The sequence below is a fragment of the Chaetura pelagica genome, unplaced genomic scaffold (assembly GCF_000747805.2).
Source record: "Chaetura pelagica isolate M959 unplaced genomic scaffold, ChaPel_1.0 scaffold36, whole genome shotgun sequence".
Taxonomy (NCBI): Eukaryota; Metazoa; Chordata; class Aves; order Apodiformes; family Apodidae; genus Chaetura; species Chaetura pelagica.
The window spans coordinates 1,999,791-2,021,389 of NW_009953726.1; the positions used below are offsets into that span (position 1 = coordinate 1,999,791).

Genomic DNA, 21,599 nt, shown 5'->3' on the forward strand with positions numbered 1-21,599 from the left:
CTCCTGGACTCTGGGTTCATGGAAATCTGGAAGGAGAAACCCAAGGTAGGAGGCGCCCTGACCACCCTCTTTCTTGTACCCTTATTGTAAGTGTCTGGAAGGGGCTGCAGTCAGAGGAAGGATTTGGGCTTAGATGGCCTCTTGATGTGATGCACATCACAAACATCTTCCAGGTGGCATCTGGAGCTTTATAGCAACAACACTGCTGTCCCAAAGAGAGCAACTTCATTGCAGCATCCAAGAGCAGAATAAATGGATTGTAGTAAACAGGACATTTAAAAATTGTATTAAACAACCACAAAAAAGTAAAAGGAAAGTGATAAAATACACTCAATTATTCTCCTCAGATACTCTCCAGACACCAATGTAATTTCATTGACTTCAGTGATATTAGTGTTAATGTAGGAATGGAAATGCAGAAAATCTAATTCCAGCATCTCCTTCCTGGAATAGTGAGCAAGAAAACAGAGGGGTAATCAGATAGAAACAAGTGCTGATCAGAAGGAGTTGGACAGGGAACAGGAGAGCTCCAGGAGCTGCTGCCAGGAAATAAAGACGCTTTTCCAGCCTCACATAGTCGCTGGGAGTTCAGCAACAGAGGCTGAAATGACACACCAGAATTCTTTTGTTATAGTTTGCTGGTATATTCAAGCTTTTGTTGTTCTGTTTAGTGTTCTCAAACTCCTTCCACCAGGACAGCATCAATGGAAAGTGATACTTCCAGCAATGTTTTTATCATTGGTGTTATGGAGAGGGAGATGGTGGAGAGCTGTGGGACTGGTGAAAACAGATGGAATTAATGTGCTTGATATAGTATTTGCACAGCTCTTGTTTCATCTGAAGATAGATCTGCAAACTGTGGAATATTTATGTCCAGTTCAAAATGTTTATTGCTGTCTATCTATCCTCTGACAGAAACTGCAAAAATATATTTAGGGTGTTGCCTGCCACTGCCGTGTCATTGCTCTTCAGCAGGGTGAAGGTGGAGGGCATCTTCCTAGAACCATAGATGTTCTCTTGAGTGCCATAAAAACTACCCACCTATACTGGGATTCAAATAATTGTGTGGGAAGTGAAATCCTCTCTCTAAGCACATCCGTGCTAATGTTTTCTCCAAAGACCTTTCTCCACTGATGAGATGTGACTTTGGAGTTGACACCAAAGCCACAGACCCATGACTGAAAGGAGGTTCTACTGCTGTGTCAGGACTGGTGGGGGAGGTTGTATTCTGCATACCTAAAGGGTTAATGGATAACACTGAATGCTAAATGAAGAGGCCAACGTTTTTCCTCCCCCCTCCTCCCAGAAAGATGCAGTACAGAGTAGCACACATGATTTTGTAGAGTGTAAAAGTGGGAAACGTGCTTGTTTTCACACTTCGGCTTCACTTGGCTATTGACTGTTTTACAAGCCAATCACCAAGGAGGCTCTGAAGAAGCTGTCAGGCTCAGTGACAGCTCAGCATCTGCCACAGCTAAATCAATACTGTGATGAAGGACAGGTTCCCAAAGTGGATAATCAAAGCAGAGTAAAGTTAGTTCACCTTGAAAGCCTGAAAAATACTAGTGTGAAATTTTTGAGACAAAACCAGCATTATTCCAGCAAAACAGGAATTCCAGCCCTGAGCAGCAGTCTGTCTAAGAGATGCCTTTTGTGGGAGTGGGGAGAAGGCTTCATGCCACCCATGGACATGGATACTTTGATAAAATGGGAACCTGGTGCTAATAAATAAGGCAAAATGGGATTGCCATTGGCCTTGATTGCTAAGAGTGCTCTAGGAACTCCTAGTTTGTGTTTTGTGAAAAACAGTCCATTATACTATAAATTTGTGGTGTGTGTGAAGATAACAGAAGTTTCAATTTTTCTTAGGCTATTAAGACTTTTTTTTTTTTTTTTTTCCCACTAAAATGGGTTTTTCTTCCATTGTTCAGGTTTCAAAGGTTTAAAATCAAAAGACTGGAGGAAAAAGACATTAGGAAGAAATTCTTTCCTCTGAGGGTAATAAGACACTGGCCCTGGTTGCCCAGGGAAGCTGTGGTTCCATCCCTGGAAGTGTTCAAGGAGAGCTTGGATGGGGCTTGGAGCAACCTGGTCTAGTGGGACGTGTCCCTGCCCATGCAGGGGGGTTAGAAGTAGATGATCTTTAAGGTCCCTTCCAGTCTATTCTGTGATTATCTGATTGTAGCTTCTGAAAACCTGGAGGTGAATTGGTTCAACTTTTTGTGGAACTCTATTTTTTCCCCCCTTTATTTTAGTACAAACACTTCAGGGAAGGCAAATTTAATTTGAGATAGACTGTCAGCATCACATAGAAAATTTTAGATACAAAATTTTGCTTAGCTCTGCCCAGAGATGCCGAATTTATAAAACGGAGAGTTAGAAGGAAGGTGCTTTTGTAGATGGCTTAGATGAAACATGATAATTCAGTTCAAAGAAACCGGTTTTGTGATCATTTTACAAAGCAGAACTATTCTGAAAATAACAGGATGCAGCATCATCTACAAATATGAGGTTTTTCGTATGAATAGTTGTGTGTTACTTTGTTCCTAAAAATACCCTGTAATTGCATAGAGAAATCTATCAATGCACAGAGGTGATGAATTAAACTACAGAAAGAAGGAGCTACTGAGTGGGAGCAGCAGTGCTTTGCCTGCACTTTATCTCTTTAAATGTTTTCAGGCAGCTTTTGTGTAATAAGCATTGCACTGTTATGCTAACTGGTGTGTTTAGCACCCTCCCCCAAGCTATGCATGGCCAGTATTTTATAGCTGGAGTCATTTGTCTAAGTGTCCCAAATCCATTCCTATTAATTGTACTCGGAGAAAACAGAACATTTTATTACATGAATAAGCAAAGTCAGATTTGAAAAAAAAAGAAAAGGTAAGCAAATTAGAAGACTGAAAGGAAAATTAGCAGCTGCAGAAAGTCTGAGCCCATTTGTATCATTTGTTCACCTTTATGGTTACATACAGGTGTATCTGTGTGTACATGCATGTGTAAATATGTACATTTCTGAGTATCTAAACCACAGCAACATGCAGTATTGTACAGTACAAACTTTTACTTTGGCACATGCAGAAAAAAAGAACGTAGGAGCAGAAAGGTAAAAACATCTTCAAGTACAGTCCAGTAGTTTTAAGATGTGCTTACAAATTTCCTCTTATATTTTAATGAGACAGGCAATTTAGGTGGTGTTTCTCAGTGTGCAAGTGATGCTCTGGTGTCCTGCCTCCAGCAACATTGCTCATCTGTATTCATCTTAATGTGAGCAGAACTTGGTGTCCCACTAAAAAAGTCCTTTAAAAATGCAAAAATAAAAAAACCCAACAAACAACAGCAGAAAAAACCCTCATAGCTCAAATCCAGCAACAAAGCATAAGGATGTTTCACAGGGTGATACTGACAGCTGCCCACTTTGCTCAGAGAAACTTTTTTTTTAGGGATGATTCCTTTGGTTCCTGTGCTTCTGTTGGAGAGTGCTGGAGTGCCTTTGTGTCCTGTGCTTGTTACTCGTGACAGTTTTGACACGGTGAGGCACACAGCAGAAGGCACGTGGGATGATTTTGATCCACAAGTGTCAGTGCTGGCCAGTAGTAACATTAAAGATAGCACTCAGGGAGAGCAGCTTCTTTAGATCTTTGATGGAGAAAGAGAAGAGAAGGATTTATGTGATGGGTACGTGATTGTTTGATGGACACAATTCAGCCTTTTTTGAAATACTGGAGAGATTTGCATGGAAATGAGGCAGTGTGCAAGATAATACTCAAAACAGAGAGAACGATAAATATGAGGATGGAGGAAAGTGCTAGAGGTGAAAGGTTGCTGGCATTCATGGTGAACATGATTCTCATGAATTTTTATCATCTTCTGCCTGTCTACTTTCCTTTTGCACCTGCTATAATTCCCTTAGGGAAGTGATTGCGTTGTAATTAATATTATTGTTGTACAGGGCTTTATGCAGGGTGTGGAATGCTAGATGTGCCATTTGGTAAGGTTTTCTGGAGGAACAGGAATGATGAAGCTTTAGTATGAGACACGGTTTAGTTAATTTCATAAATTAATTACCCTCTGTGTTTATGTCATACCCTTTTTACAAATGGAAACTTTAATATTCCTCCCCGAGTTGTCACCTCCAAAGGCTGTGACCCGTTACACCCGCCTTCCACTGCGTGTGAAATATGTAGAAAAAGTCCTAACTCTCAGCCTCTTACTACAGAGCTCTTAGGGGAAAAGTTTCCAGAATTAAGGCCCCTTCACTACAAGATATGGGTTTTTCTGGCAAAGTGAGGTTTTGCCACGGAGTTAACACAGGGTAATGCTATCTGCCCTGCTGCTGGTTGGGGTGTAATTGCAGCCATTTTTCAGGCTGTGCCTTCCCATATGATGCTTAACACCCTTGAATAATGTGCCGAGGGAGAAGCAGACCCAAAACACGTAAAGCTTTCCAGATGAAGGAAAATGCAGGAAATTGCATCCAAATGCCAAGAGGACATGGATGAACTTGTGCAGGGCTGTATTTCTGACAGCTCACACCATTTCTCAGGTGAATGAGCAAAGTAATCGAATAACGTAGAGTGGCTGTGGTGGGGGAGGTTGAGTAGGGAAGTTGTTGTGTGTGAACTGTGGTTTCAGGCTGCTTAGCATCTGCATCATCAGACCCAGGCAGCCCTTGGCCCTTCATCCTCAGGAGGTGAATGTGTAATACTGTGTTCTGTGCTGCTGAGTAACCTTAGCAAACTTCAGCACGTCCATCGCTTCCTCAGGGCTAGAATCTGAAAACACTGATAAACATGGGCAGTGATTGCCTTAATTTAAGGCTGTCATGGTAAAGCATGGTACTGTGGTTTTGCAATACCAATTTGGCCAGTCTTAGATTGCATCTGCATGCAAAAATGGAGCTAGTCAGCTCATCACATTTGCATGGTGGAGAGGTGTTGGAGCTTTAAAGTAAATATTTTCTGTTAGCTAAGTGCTCTCATGAAAAAAAAGCTCCCAGTTTCACCACTGAAAAATTAGTGACTGTTCTAATGCACTTGAAAGCCCTAATTTTTGTAAGAATTTCTTCATAAAGTATGCTAAATGCCTCACTGCCCCCAGAGCAGCTGTTCCACTCTGCTCTGCAAAATGTCCCCTGCAAAAGGACTAACAGTGAGTGTGAGTTCCTACAGTTTACTACTGATGATCTGCTTAATTATATAATTATTTAGTTCTCATCAAACAAATATGCCATAAATGTGAACAGGGATTTTATGCCTTTATCTTTATTATAATTATCCTCTTAATTTAGAGTTTTCATTACTATTGTATTAAGAAGGTGTTGAGTCAGAAAAACAGGGGTAAGTATCAGCTGGGCCCATGGAAGAGCTGTGCATCTGTTGCGACTGCAGCATGGGATACAGGAATGCCTGGAGGGCCAGCATATTTCTGTGTTGGCAATATGGGACATACAGCTGGATGTGGGCACTGTATGTAAAGCATGTAGGCCATGGGGATGATGGATTCAAGCTGGCCAAGGTGTGCATTTGCATAGACACAATTATGTCCAAGTCTCCTAATTCCAGCAGTCAGATGATGTTGGTGAGAAGTTCAGACTTGAAGTTCACTGCTGAATTCATCATCTTCTCTACAAAGTGGGTGTAACAATGGATAAATATATTGGATTATGTGGCACAGGGCAGTACAGTGACATGGCTGTAAGTGCAATTGGAGGAAAGAGAGGTGTGGGTTTTTTTTTACTTTGTGTATTTTTGGAAGTAAGTGTGAAAGCTGCTATGCTCTGGTATTGATACCCCCTCCCTGTCAATGGGGAGAAATTATATTTTGGACACTGATTGAACACAACTGTGAAACTGTTGTCAACATTGCTGAAATGGGAGAGTGTTTTGTAGCAGCACAGTTTTTACTGGGGTGAGGGTTCAAATTTAAAATGGGCCTTTTGAAGCCCTATAAAACCACGGGGCAGTGTTGGTGCAGCTGGCAGGACAGCACAACAGCTGGCAGCAGCACTGGTGGGTTGCTGCAGGGCAGGACAGGGCAGGCATCAAAGGGAGGGGGCTTAGAAGGATTATTTTCTTCCAAGTAATACAATTTGTTGAATAATATTGATGGATTTGAAGGAAGCTCTTCACTGTGACAGCTGCAGGCTGGTGCTGCTTCTGCACTTCAGTGAGGCTGTTTGGCTTAAGAGGTGGACACTGGGATGTATTGGGGTTTGTATCGAACCTCTCATGAACGATGTAGCTTCAATAATATCAATCTAATAATTTTACAGGAATACCTAAATCCAAAAACTCATTGAAGAAGTTGCAGCTAGCCTCAGCATGCAAAAATGAGTATCTGTTTTCTTCCAGGATTGAAGCATCATCTTCTTCTTTACAATTGCAATTTAAAGGTTTATTGTATATGCTTAGATTAATAATACTCTAGCACACAGGAGTCCATAGGGAAAATTAGAGCTCTCAATCAAGCCTTCAGTTCTTAAAGGCAGATGTTCCTATCAGGATATATTTAGCATACAGTCGGGATAATAAGAGATCTGAAATGCTTTGGGATAATTTAGGTAACTCGGAGTCTTTTTATTTTTTTAGATAATTCCTTGCTTTTAAACAAGCATAAAAATTTATGTAACACTGAACTGTGCGTACAAATATAATAACATGCATTTAATACGTAAAAATACATAACACTCATAGCCTTGTATGCAATTTAGGGGAGATTTTTCAACACTGAAGAGTAAAATAGAAACTAAAATAACCGTTGAAACACCTACCTCATGTTTAGGACTGAGAAAAAATATTTCTGTATCCTTATATAAAGTTGATCTCTATGAAATCTAGTGAAGATGTTCCAGATTTACACACAGAGGACAATTAAGTAAATAAGCAGTGCATGGCTGCAGAAACATAACAGGAAATGACTGGAGAAACACAGGGCATTACAGAGAATAAATGCAGTTTGACCTAACTAGTAACTTCAAGAAATTGGATAAAGTAAATTCACCTTCAACTTCTGCGTCATCATCTCTCCTGTTTCTTGTAAATGGAGAGACTAAATTAAAACTATTGAAGTGTAAGTATACCTTTAGAGATGTCTTTAGAGATTGTTTATATCCTCCTACTGTCAAGAGAGGCACAGTATTTTATTGCCTTCAGAACCTTTTGCAAATGATCTTTACTGCCAGTTCTCCTTGCCAGAAATACTTAAAATGCAGCAAAAGCCAAATGCCCTCAGTAGTGGTCCTCTGCCTTTGGTTGGTTAAGGGTGAGGGGTAAGATTCACACTTGGCACTTCAACATTTGCTTATTAAATGGGGATGCTCTGAGAAATCTTTTACAGGCACTAGGGGTCGATCACGGAGAGTCTTAAGCTTTTAAAGGCTGAGAAAAGCAAGAGCAGGGATGGATGCTCACCAGCATGTCCATGTGTGTGCACGTGCACAGGGGGTCAAACAGGCTCTGGAGGTTGTTGGCTCCCTGATCTGGGACATCTTTGCCAAATAAGATGCTGATCCAGCTCACATCTCTGATCTGTCTTGTCTCAGTTGTACTGGCACCTAATGCAATTGCCCCAACCTAAAATTGGGTGGGGAAGAGCAAAGGCGGGAAAATTGTATTTTTAAGGCTGTCTAAGCTCTTCTCAGTAGACCCTCCCAAGCAGAGGATTCTTTGCATGTAAAGGAGAATCACTTAGGACTAACAAATGCAATGAGAATTATTTTATTTATATATTTATTATTTCCTCATCAGCACAAACTTGTTTTATTGCATACCAAGGTTTGCAAAACAATTCTTTTTAAAATGATCCTCTTTTCTGCCATATATACAACAGGGATGGGGAGCTGATTTACAGAGAGTGCTGGATTTTCCATGCCAAATTATGGAAGATGTTTTCTCCCCAAAAAACCAACAGACTGGTCCCAGTAGCTCCCAGTTTTGGCATAGTGAACTGCTCCAAGCGAGGAGAGTCTTTGAGGCACAGCTTCAAAGCTGTGAGGATCTAAATAGATTCCTTTTAAATGTTTGCCAAAGGACCCCCGTGCAGTAACCTGTAAGGAAAGTGGAATATTTAGATGAACTCAAGCATGTGTCTTTATCATTTCCAATAGGAGGCCAAGGAAGGCATTGATTTCCAACAGAGGGATAATGCTGGTTTTGTCTGTGCAGACTCTAGAGTGTAGGCTCCTGACTTCTGGCTTAGTGAGGTACTGCTGGGTCATGTTTCCAGTGATTTTGCAAGTTTGATCCAATGATTTATTCTATCCTTAATTTCTGGAACATACTCTTTTTAAGCACGACTTACCAAGACCCTATATTAAGAGACACAGAACTATAGTTCTATAATTTCTCTTCTGACTGTATATTTTCTACAAGCTGTCTCTGCCAAAGGTTTTTTTTTGTAGAGGAGGTAACATGTGGCAAGTGTTTCAGACAAGCTGTTTTCACCATGGCATTCTTAGCTGTTTCCAACCTGGCAGGTGTTAAGAGTTGAGTCTCTCTTTTTTTTTTTTTTCCTCAGCCTTACAGGGCATTGTGTCACATTTTCAGACATCCTGTGTCTTCTGTGTAGGTTTGCATGGTCAGTGAGCTTGTCTGCATTGACACTGCACATGCAATCTAGTTGTAGTTACAGGCTTCCATAAATTTTACTCATGCAGAAAGGCAGGGTTGCAGGGACAGGTATGACTTCTCTTTGCATTTATAGTCACAGTCATTTTCAGATGCACCTGACATCAGAGGGCAAGACAAAAGAGATTCTGCACTCACATGTTGGATGAGCTTTCATGGTAAATTGATTTATTCTATCCTTAATTTCTGGAACATACTCTTTTTAAGCACGACTTACCAAGACCCTATATTAAGAGACACAGAACTATAGTTCTATAATTTCTCTTCTGACTGTATATTTTCTACAAGCTGTCTCTGCCAAAGGTTTTTTTTTGTAGAGGAGGTAACATGTGGCAAGTGTTTCAGACAAGCTGTTTTCACCATGGCATTCTTAGCTGTTTCCAACCTGGCAGGTGTTAGAGTTGAGTCTCTCTTTTTTTTTTTTTTCCTCAGCCTTACAGGGCATTGTGTCACATTTTCAGACATCCTGTGTCTTCTGTGTAGGTTTGCATGGTCAGTGAGCTTGTCTGCATTGACACTGCACATGCAATCTAGTTGTAGTTACAGGCTTCCATAAATTTTACTCATGCAGAAAGGCAGGGTTGCAGGGACAGGTATGACTTCTCTTTGCATTTATAGTCACAGTCATTTTCAGATGCACCTGACATCAGAGGGCAAGACAAAAGAGATTCTGCACTCACATGTTGGATGAGCTTTCATGGTAAATCAGTAGCTTTTCTTCAGAAGGATGAGGGATGTTGTATTTAGAAGACAGACACTTCATCATGTTTGCCCTGCTACAAAAGTCTAAAAGAGTGGTGAAAGCTGCAAAAAAAAGAAAGGGAAAAGTCAGAATTCTTTATAATCCACATATTCTTGGACTCTGACTGTTGGTCTAGAATCACAGAATAGTTTTGGTTGGAAAAGACCTTTAAGATTAAGTCCAACTGTAAACCTGACACTGCCAAGTTCACCACTAAACTGTGTCCCTAAGAACCAAATCTGCATGTTTTGTAAGTAACTCCAGGGATGGTAACTCAACCACTTCCTTGGGCAGACTGTTCCAGTACCTGGCAACCCTTTTCGTGAATAAATATATATCAATGGGTACAGAGGGAGAGAGAACCTTTCAGTAGCTAGGAGATATGATACAAGAGTCAGTAAATCAAGGGAAAAAACCTACCCTTGCAAAGAGCTTTATTTCTGGACATCATAGAGTATTAATCTGCTCTGTTTACTAAAACTGAAACATGTTCATCTTTGCTCCACGTTGTGTGACCTTGTTTTATATGGTTTTGAGTGTAAAGATGAAAAATCCCAATACTTTGAGGAAATAACGAGGATCATATTTCTAATGAACTTCAGCAACTGATTTTTACATGGACATATTAGAAAACACTGTGAGAAATGCAAGTATAGTTTTTCTAATAGACAGATTGTAGGAAAGCACCATATTTCTTTAAAAATGCCACCTCTCAAATAAGGGTGATAAACAACAGTAAATGAGTATGAAACAAAGTGAGTTTTCTGAAATGAGGTACAAATGGGTTGTGTAGAGGGAAGGCATTATGCACTCAGAGGTGGAAGGCATTTTTCCTTTCACAGTGGGTTGTTTCTTGCCATTTGTAGGCTGCAGTTGTTTTTCAAAAAAGCAATATGGAAATGCATAGCTGCATGCTGCTACAAAGTACCTCTGAGCAAAGATTATTAAAAATGACAGGCACATTGCTGTGTATTTGATAATGTCAAGAGCAGAAGTAAAGTGCTCACATTGGTGTTATGATATATCAGAATAATTCTCTTTTCTGCAAAATCTGTAATGCCTAATGGAAGAATGTCATTTTGGTCTTTCTTGCAAGGGTAATTACGTTGTGACTCAGTAAGGCACCTTAAACTTGCTTGACTTTAAGAAGATCTTTCAATCCACCACTATTCAAGACAGCACTAGCAAAGGTGAACATCTGGGTTTTTGCTTAAACACTTTGCTGAATTTAGGCTTCAGAAATTAACCATTCTCCATCAAATAGTGTTCACTGCATCACACTTGTAATAGTATACTGAGACTGGTGTCTTTTCTGTTGGAAAGGCTTACTTAAAATGTGATTTTCTTGAATATGGCATGTCATTCCTTGGTGTTGCAAAACTCAGATAACTTGACAGTAGTGGTGGCATGTTTGGAGAGGGTAACCCCCAGGAGTGGGTTTGAGGTAGTTCTTCCTACTATTCTGTGTCCTTCTCTCTATTTTTAGCTAATCCATTTTTTTTCTGTCTTTGGAATCATTAGTGACTGGCATCTAGAGTTGACATGACATACCCAAGTCATCTGCTGGGGTTTGCTGTGGAATGCTCTCATGAGATGCCATTCTGAATCTTTCTGGTGCTCACCTTGGCCATTGGCATGGGGCCTGATTTGTATTGGTATCTCCTTGCCAGGCTTCCCAGGTTTCTTGCTTCTCCATTTCATTTCCTTAGGACTGAGATTCTTTACTCGTAGCACCTGCTAGCTGAGCCAGTTTTACAGGACATGATTCTTTGGATATTGCCTTCAAGTTTTACTGGCAGGCTGAAGCTATATTTGAAATTTAATTTGTATTAATATAAGTTAAAATGCACTGCATGTTTTTAAATAATTCCATGTGTGGACATTATCTGTATGAGTGCTTTTGTACATTACTGCAGAATGAATGGCTGTATGAGCTGTATGGGTAAATTCTATAAATAACTCTGTACATGTTTGTCTGTGAGAGTGTGTGCATAAATAGAAATGTACAGTTTACACCTATACATTTGCAGCAATTTGTAACCATAAATAAAACTATTTGAAGCTTTCCTTGAATGATGAACAGCATTTACTGGAACATGCATATTTATTTTTAATTACCTTTGATTTTTATTTTTTTTTCCAGCTCTTCTTTATGCAACTATTTTTGGAAATGTCACCACCATTTTCCAGCAAATGTATGCCAACACCAACAGGTACCATGAGATGCTCAACAATGTGAGGGATTTCCTAAAGCTATATCAAGTCCCAAAAGGCCTTAGTGAAAGAGTCATGGATTATATTGTCTCAACTTGGTCCATGTCTAAAGGAATTGACACAGAGAAGGTAGGAGTACATGAGGTAACGATTTAGATAGTATGCTTGTGTCCATTGTGTGCTTACTTAGAAACAGGACTGTGTATATAACTTACTAACATATTCTTAACTGCATGATACTCCATTATTATAAAAAACTGGATGCTTGTAAAAGAGTACTGGTTTGCTGCTTTGAAAATATGTCTTTATTTTTCATTGTGGTCAACATTTTCTGTTTCCCAATCTTAGTTTACCTGAATGCAAAGTAATTTAAATGTACTTAATTACCAAAATCAAGGAGAAATTGGTCTTCAAATTAGTCTTAGAACACAATTTGGTGTCTAACCTGCATCAGTATTATTCTGAGAAGTACTAGTGTCTGTGAGTTGCAATGAAATAAGTCTGATTGGCTTGGAGCTTTTGCTCCTGATGCCCAGGACATTGACATATCCCTCAGCATAATTAGTATAGGATTTAATGGCAGTAGAGATTGATCTCCTTGAGCTAAAATATCTTGGCTAGAACTGAAGCCCTTGGTAGGAAAATACAAAAAAACGTGGCACTGCAGGCAGCCAAGTGAGGTAGAAATGCTACAGGACTTTAGCCCTCAGAAAAGACTGGTCACTTAGTTTTCTTCGAAAGCTGATTAAAGGAGAAGGTTGTCTTCAGAGAGTGATTAATTGTGTGCCAGGACAGACCAAATGATTTGTCCTTAAGGTTTCTTTTTCTCCATCTATGCAGTGAGTCTAACTTTGGATATTTTAGAAGTCAGATGGAAGGGTTTCCAGCTGTAGTATATAGGCAATATATGTAACAGTTTTAGGTCTAGACTTTTGGTCAGTGGAGACTGGCGATGCTTCTGTGGACCTGAACTGAAATTCAACATTGAATCTCTAGTCTCTATAAAGATTTTCCTCCTAAGAATTGAAAAGGCAAGTGTCTCAGGGAGAATAAGGAAGCATCAGATTAATATCCTTAAATGTCTAGTGCTTGCAGAGCTTTGAAGTTCTTACTTCAGCTGACTTTATTGCATAATATGGAATGATGATGCAGCTTGTTCAGACAGCCAAGATGAATGATTACACTGAAAAATTTATCCTTACATCATCCTGATGCATCAGCAGTTACCTTATTAATCATCTGCTGTGAAATTCGGTTTACCATTACAAATACAACTAATGCAAGTAACAAAGATTTTTATTTCTTTGATTCTTGTGCTTCAGTATGTCACATTCTTTAGTATATTAACTTCTTGTACACTAATACCCTAACTTGCCAATGCTGATTTATACAGTGTTAAAAGTGAGCTTCTATATTGTCAACTACTGTAAATGCTTTCAGTCCCATTGCGTAAACTCAAAACCATGTGAAAATTCAGCTTTCATTTGCATTTGTCTCCTTGCAGTTAAGCCAGAATCTTGTATTATTCCACAAGAGTTTCATTCGATTTTAATGATGCTTTGCAGTTAATTAGGAGAACCTATGCTTTAATTACTGAAATTTCCTTCCATAGTTTCCGCATGTCCGGTTTTATAGATTATAAAAATGCAGTTAGAGCCATAATCTTCAACTCCTGGTAAGCAGTGTTCTCTGGTCTGTAAGACAGTACTGGCTGCTTAGCTAGATAATCAATATGGCTGTAAAATAGGTGACTTAGGTTTTTAACAATCTTCCCTCCGTAAAGTCTTGCCTAAACTTAGGCCTAAATCCAAAACCTATTTAAAACAGCGGAAGGATTTCAGGAGCCTCTTCACCTGGACATCAGTAGTTGCATCTAACTGAACTTCCCAGAAAAGCCCATGTTACAGAAGAACAGAGACAAGGTGAAAGTAAGAACTTGAGAACTGGTTTGAGAAATTTGGTGCTTTCTGTACCTCACAGCCTGCAAGTCTGCAAAAGCAGCAGCAGCAGTGGCCTGTAGTGCCTGGACTGAGCATCCCAGGGTCCGTACAAGACTGGGGATCCCTCAGTTTGCTTTCAGCTGCAGGACCTCAGCCAAAGTCAGGATTTGTTTTATCGAACGGGTGGAAAGCCGTGTTGTAGCTGGGCAGAGTTCCTTCCTTTTTGTCCTCTCAGGAAGGTGTTCTAATATGCTTCACCAAAACCAATGAGAAGATGTTGTAAATCCTTGCTGAGAAATGACAGGAACAGTGGTACAGTTCCAAAGACCAGTAATGTAGAGTGGATCTTCCATTAGTTCCTTCATTACCCCTTCAAGCCCTGTCATAAGACCCTCTGCAATCAAACAGAATCCATCTGTACTGACCCCAGAGCAGCCAGTGGGTGGGAGCACACAGTAGGGGTCTCCAAGGGACCTAGAATCACATCACATTTATTACCATAGGCACAAGGGGGCTAATGGGATGACATGGCACCTGCAGCTGTCCTGCTAAATCCAAGGAGTGCCCCAGGTCTTGGACTGCTTCTCTGCACTGCTTTGTCTGACAGGCTGGATGTGACCTTAGAGGTTTCTCCCAGTCTAGTTTTCAAAGCTCCAGTAATGAGATTCTGATCAGTCTGTGTACTGGATTTCTTTCCATCACATGATTTCCCATTCTCCTTATTTTTTAGGAACTTCTCAGTAAGTTTTCTAATTATCTTGTGAAACACCTGTGCTTATGAAACATGATAATTAGTGAGGGATTTTTCAACTTTTCCATTTCCATCAGACAGTTGCCATCATCCAAGGATGTTTTTAAACATTCACTGTTACATCCCAAACTGTTCCAAATATATCTGCATTGTCACACTGGAATGTGTTTGTTTTGTAACCTCATTTGCCAAAAATTTATAATGTGTTTCCCTCAGCCATTCAGCATGTTGAAATGGCTTTGTTTTGAAATCTAAATTCAAAGAACAAGAAGGTTAATTTACTAACAAAGAATGAAATTTCTTATATGAGTGTTGCAGTAGGTTCCTATGGTGATGAACAATCCAGCAATTTGAGGGAGTAAAACTAAACACACATGCATGTGTTTCTTTGATAAAGATTTAAAATTAATGTGCTTGAAATTAAAATATAAGTTCATAACTTTATTGATTTATTATCACTTAATGGGTGTAGATTTGTTGCACTAGAGCTCAAATATCTATTCTTGAATGACATAGTCTCTGTGTAGTTCCACAGAAGAGATTGGCTAAAACCGGTAAGGCTGAAATGGGATCTGAAAGCAAAGGGGAAGTTAACACGGAGGAAATTTAATGAAGATCTATCTAGCCCTTGCTGCTTGTGAGAACAAGCTGTCCTGAGCAGAACTTTGTTTTAAAGCCCCAGTTGGATGTCCTTGTATGTGGCAGAGGACTTTTTATCCCGCGCTCAAGTGATGGTGCCTTAGGCACACAATTTTGGCTTCCCTGTTCTACTTGGGAATAGCTCATCTTCAAATCCTGTCTTCAAACCACAGCACTTCAGCTTGTCTCTTGGTGCTCACAAATACGGAATTACCAATGACACTAAAAGCATTAGCTTATTTATTATTATTATTACTTAAGGGGAAGCAAGTGGCCTCTGATCTGTAATCTTAAATCACTTAAACATGAGAGCCCTCCTCTGACAGCTGGGATGATATATATAATACATGCACATGGACTCTCATCTCCTGGTGGAACAGTGGCTCAAACAAGATGGAATTTTGTTTTATGTTTAATGCTTCCGGTTTAAGGGATGTTAATCTAATAATGAGCAGAGCTAAAAACATGACAAAACTAAGAAACCTTTTTATACTAAACTCTCATCCATCAGAACCTGGTTTTTTTGAGAGAGGTAAAAAAGAGGCAGTCTGTATATGACCATTTTTAAGCAGCTGAAAAACATCTTTATAGTAATAATTTGATATATGAAACACACACTGAATTCAAATATCTTAGATTTTATTGAAATCTCTAGGCATCAAATGTAAAATTTATAGATATTAGCTCTTCTATAAGAAATAGGTCATTATACATGAAAGCAGAACAACCATTAACTAACATGCAGACATCTCACAGTTTCATCTAATGATAATGTTCTGAAATGTCAGTAAAACACAAAGATTTTCTCTTCTTGACCTCTATGATAATGTATGGCTTAGGATTTGCTCAGAAAGCAATTAAATAAATCTTTATAATCTTTGTCATCTTTAACAGTCAATTCTTTCAGAAGAGCCATAGCCTGAAAGAGAAAAAAGGTGTCAGTTTAGTCTCAACCTAAGCATCAATGGCAATTTGAATAATGAGAGCCAATTCCACACTGCAATGACTGAAATGAAAATAATGGAAAAATAACATGGTATTAAATTAAAACTAGTCACTGCTGGCCCACTAAGCTTTCATATAGGAGACATGGATTTATGGTAAATAGAGACAGGTGGTAACTTTATTACAATAGTTTTGATTGGAAAAGACCTTTCAGATCATCAAGTCCAACCATTAACCCAGCACTGCCAAGGCCACCACTAAACCATGTCCCGCAGCACCAGCTGTACATGTCTTTTAAATACCTACAGGGATGGTGACTCCACTACTTCCCTGGGCAGCCTGTCCCAGTGCCTGACAACCCTTTCAGTGAAGAACTTTTTCCTAATATCCAATATAAACCTCCCCTGGCACAACCTGAGGACATTTTCTCTTGTTCTATCACTTCTTACTTGGGAGAATAGACCAGCCCCCACCTCACTGCAACTTCCTTTCAGGTAGTTGTGAGCAATAAGGTCTCCCCTCAGCCTCCTTTTCTCCAGGCTAAACAACCCCAGTTCCCTCAGCTGCTCCTCATGAGACATGTGCTCTAAACATTAATTAATTCTGTAGATTAATTAAACATGAATCTACATAAGGACAGTGCAGATTAATTGTATTTGCTGTTAATAAGATCTTCAGGAGCTGTAGGAATAATTAATGATACCCTGAGACAAATAGGGGAGTCAGTCTGCTGTTCCCATGGTGTCCCATCACACAGAGGTGTATGTCAGTGCTGGCTGGATTTCCTCATGGAAGACCAGGGTAGAAAGCTTCCAAGGTTCATGGCCCAAGAGATCTACAAAATTAGGTGTGATGGGTACATACAATTCCCTGCTGAAGAGGGAAGGTAAAAATCATTTGGACAAGTATTTTTGTTTCATTGTAGAGGCGAGGTTGTTGGTCATTCCTTGCAGATCTGGATGAGGTGAACACGAAGTCTTCCTTCACCTCACAGAGCTGAGCTAGGACCAGGTACAGTTGCAATCCACGGTTCTTCAGAGTGGGATGCAGGAGAGATGGTCAGCATCTCACTGTCCTTCACGTGGGTCCAAGAGTGGGGCCTGTGCACCAGTGGGGCTTTCTCTTTCCCCTTTATGGGTGGTATGGATTATTTACCCCCTGTATTTACCATGCAGGGCCAGGAAAGGTTATCCACAATTATCTTTGCCTCTTGGATGTGTTAATCTTGGGATTGGTGAACCTGTGAAGCTTGAGGAGATGCCAGGGCTATACACTGTGGCTATGGAGCAGCTCATGAGCTTATTCTCTGAGGTACCAGAGAAGTACCAGATTGGATGGGTTGAGCATCTTCCTGATCTCTGTCGCCAAGAGGAAGGTGCTGACAGAGGGGCTCTCAGTTTCAGAGACCAAACACAGGGGAAGGTCTTCCCCAGATCTGTTTTCTTGATGCTTTCACCCTTGAATGACTTTACATAATGCTGTATGTTAGAAAATGATATTTAGAAACTAAAGCCACCTCCAGAAGGAGCACAGAATAGATCTGATTAACTCCATTCTTCCATGGGTGACCTTTGTGCCAGAAGATGTCACTCCAAAATATGTGACTTGAGAGATTTTCTGGCATATACTATATTCTTTCTGATGTCTATTTTTCTTTTTCTTTTTTTTTTTAATCTAAAAAGTTGATTTTTAATGCTAGAATTCCCTATAGTCTACTTTCCTTTTCCCCATTAGAAGCTCACATGATGATTGTTTTTGGGATAGATTTTAAAGCAGAACGAGAAACAATAACAGCTTTAGTTATTCTGAGATTGCTACAACCCTTAGGCATCATGGGATCTGCTACTTTGGGGCACTGGTGAATTTTACCAGTGTGCCACAGACTGTTAGACAAACCAGGAGGCCCTTGTGCCAGTGAACCATTTGATTCCTTAAAACACATGGTGATGCCTCTTGTCTTCCCGTTTTTAAGACCTGTAGCCTTATTCTATCTGTCTTGACAATACTGAATTTAAGGTAAGCAAGAGCCATTTTCCAGGGATTTTTTTCATGTCTCTAACACTTGTTACTCAGTTAAAAAGTGGTTAATTTTATTACTACACCACTAAATCTAACCATTGTGATCACTGGTTCAGATCATGTATCATTAAGAGGAAAACAAGCCAACTTCAACTTATTAGTGTTGATTTTCCAGTCTTGGGTTTTGGAGCATGTAAATCCAAGTGACCCTGGATTTTAGTGAAGTTAAAACAGAACACACCATTGATGCTGCAATTCAATTTTTAGTGCCAAGGTATTCAGTGATTTATGAAAGACTACCCTAATGCTTGCAGGGTTAATAACTGCTCAGTTCCATACATCACCTTTGAGTTACTTACAAAATTACCTGATAATTACAGGAAAAATGCGCTGTGATTTGACAATCAGCTGTTTTCTTACTTTTGGCCTCCATCCAGTGCCAAATATATCACATTTAGCCAGGTCTGCAAAAGAATTCAACACTCAAATGAGCCAAATCTTCTCAAAATTTGTGCCTAGAGGGAATTATGTTTTTTTGGAAAGAACTGACTTCGATTATGGCTGATGAATATGTCTGAAAAGTCAGAACAACCTTTCTCCACAATGTCAAATAGCTGTCTGTGGTCTACAACTGGTTAGAAGTTGGAAGAGTTTGTTTTATTTATTGTCAAAGCTGATATTTTGTAGTATCTCCAATATATGTTATGGCTATTAATTTAGGAAACAGTCTTTGTTATTTCACTGCTAAGACTGTCTAAGCTCGCGACTTGAATATCAGTCAATATATATCCCCTACCTATCACCCTGAGAAAGTGAGAAACCTGTGTGCTGAAAGAGAATTGCAAATAGATAATGTTCATGATTCACTGGCCTCTGCCCTTTTTGTTAACAAGTCGTAACAGATTCTGTAATGTTTGCTAAGCTATGCTGTAGTGTTCTCCAGCTGGAGAAGGTGGGTTTTTTTTCAAAAACACTTCAGCCTGTCCTAAAAGATATTGTTTGGACACACTCTTAATCTGTACACTTCGTGTTTCCATTCATTTGCTTTTCTTTGAGTTCTTTATAATCTCTGCTCCCCATAGATTTATTTTAGCTGCTCAAGGGGCTAATCTTGAACTGCCTGAGTGTGCTGAGGGAATGGATGGGAGAGGAAAAAAAAGCAGACAGAACCTCCTTGAGCATTTTATAGATCTCAAGCTGAAAAGACAGTGAGACATTTTGTGCCAATTCCCTGTGAGTCTTGCAGAGCTGGTCACTGCCTTTCCCAGTCTCATGCAGTATTCAGAAGCTCTTTGCTCACCACCAGGCTTCCACATATGCCATAAGGTGCTCCAGAGATGACAGTGGTGTTGAGTCTCTGCATTGGGTGTCATTGTGTAGGGGTCTGTATCAGCTGGGTGCCAGCTGATGATGGCAGAGCTCAGCTATTGTCTTATATTGACTTTGAGGAGGTTTAATTTTTCTGTGCAGAGAAAGGAAGTGATCAGTGCCATTCTGTGCTTTACTTTCTCTTTTCTCAGCTTTGTAGAGGTTCAAGTCTTTGTGGATACATGTGTAGTGTTCATGTGTGGCATGGAGCCTTGCTCCTTTTCTGGTAGAAACACAGCTTATACAGCCAGCAAAGATTTTCTTCTGGGTATAGTTTTGCTTTCTTCTCTCATTTTGCATTGAAACATAGCAGGTTCTGTTCTTTCATGCTGTTTGGATGCATATGGGAAAGCTGACTGTGAAATCTGTGGCTACAGATTTATTATGGAGCAACTTCTGTAGCAGCACAAGCATCTGGTCCCTGCAGACTGCCTGCCCCAAGTCGTGTGCTCCAAACCCATCAGTTAGTAAACCATTGCAGTCAGCAGCCTTAATATCCTGCCTTGCTTATAAACTGCAGGTTTCACTGAGGAAGGTCTTGAAATCTCTATGGAAATTTCCTCTTCAGAAATTTGTCTTGGTGGTTTATGATACGTAGCTGGAAGAATACATGGGCTAGGACATGTCCCAGCTGGACTTTGATCCTACTAACATGAAGGGTTGGAGACATTTCCCTAAGACTGAAACAGTAGATGGAGCATTACAGGATATCCTCACCCTTAAATGGAATTATTATTTTACATCCATATGTGTGCATTTGTACACCATATGGACTCATGTACAACCATGTTGAGACTAGTTTGTATCTTTTTAAAAAATGCTGAGATCTCAGGAAGAGCATTTCATGAGAGGAATGTCAAGGTCTTGTATTATCAGTAAGGGAACATTTTCAGAAGAGTATTTATCTGAATTTGAAGTGCTCATTTTCTCATTTGCTGTTCTTAGGGTCTTTGTCCTATTTATCATTAGCTTCCAAATGCTTCTGTGTGATCCTGGATCACATTGTATGTCTTCTTTGGAAGCAGGAAAATTACTACATACTGTAATTGGTGTCACCAACAACCCCTTTCTACAGTGCAACTAATAGAGAAGCAGGTGGCATCTGTGAGACTCCTTCTGAATTAATGACAGTGGTATTTGTAAACACAAAAAAGAGCTTCAAAATCAGGTTGGAGCTCATGATGTCCTGTGCTTGAAGCACACAGTAAACACATAGCTAAATACTAACATTGTCTATCATTGCTCTTTTTGCCCCCTATATATACCTATCTTTATATTTATCCATCAAAGCTCCTGTGCATTTCTTTTAGTTGTCATCTGTTTCATTCTCTACCCTCAGTACTTGCAGTGTAGCAGACAAGAAAGCTGAAATAAAGAATATTTGTTCCTGGCTAACTCTTGGATCACGGCTCATTTACTGCTGTACTAGTTGATAAATGAAATCTCCTTCCACCTCCATTCAGGAATATGTCATTAGGAGAGTCGCTTTATCGTGACATCAGAACATCCCTGAATTGTGCTTTCTGAGGCTGATTTTTTCTGTGCAGTGGACTTTTTCTGTCTCTTCATATTGCATTGTGTGATGATAGATATGTTTGTTGTGTCTATAAAAGGTGTAATGCTTGGAGTGCTCACTTTTAATACTCTGTATTTAAATCTGTGTTTTTTGAGGAAACAATGTGCTGCTTTGCATCCAAGTGGCTTTTATTCTTGACGGACACAATTAATTTGCACTCCAAAAATAAAGAGTTCCATAACATATGCAAATCTTACCATAAAAACATCTGCAACACTTTAACCATTTTTTTTCTGCAGCTTGCAAGCTTGAAAGATAAAGTTTGGGAAGCAGTCATGTATGAATATGCACATTTTTCATAAGAGCAGTGGTTGAGAATTCATACCTCATGGCCTTGTTAAATCAAAAGCACTTACATTGCTGAAAAATATTAAAGGAATGTAAAAAAAATTCTAACCATGATTTAAGCCCTAGAGCAGATAAAAATGTTAGAAATCATCAATCATAATAGAAAAGAAAGCAGTATTTTTCATTACATTATTATTGAGAAGAAGAAAGATGGCATGTTTCTATTTTATTGTGATAAAGACAAGCTTTCTGTTTGATCCATAAGTAGGGCTGAAGTGAAACAATCACTCTCACAAGTAATTTTACTACTTTTTTTTGCTTAAAAACTAAGGTGTGCCCATATTTCTAATGGTAAATAGAATGACTCAGGTAGGTGTAAGTTTATAAATTGACATTTGCCCCTAATAAAATTATGGAAATATGGTACAGAGTATGGTCAACAGTGACTCAGGCAAGACATCATTACTAATGCAAATGATGCTTTATGGAGGCT

The 21,599-nt window shown here is 39.5% G+C and overlaps 1 protein-coding gene across 1 annotated transcript in view; it reads left to right on the forward strand.

The window, feature by feature from the left end:
* Positions 1-21,599, forward strand: part of KCNH5 (potassium voltage-gated channel, subfamily H (eag-related), member 5) — a 154,932-nt gene that overhangs the window by 90,453 nt on the left and 42,880 nt on the right. The window contains exon 8 of the mRNA XM_010000678.1: positions 11,510-11,709. Coding sequence (XP_009998980.1) covers positions 11,510-11,709 — 200 coding nt within the window. The remainder of the gene's footprint in view (positions 1-11,509; positions 11,710-21,599) is intronic.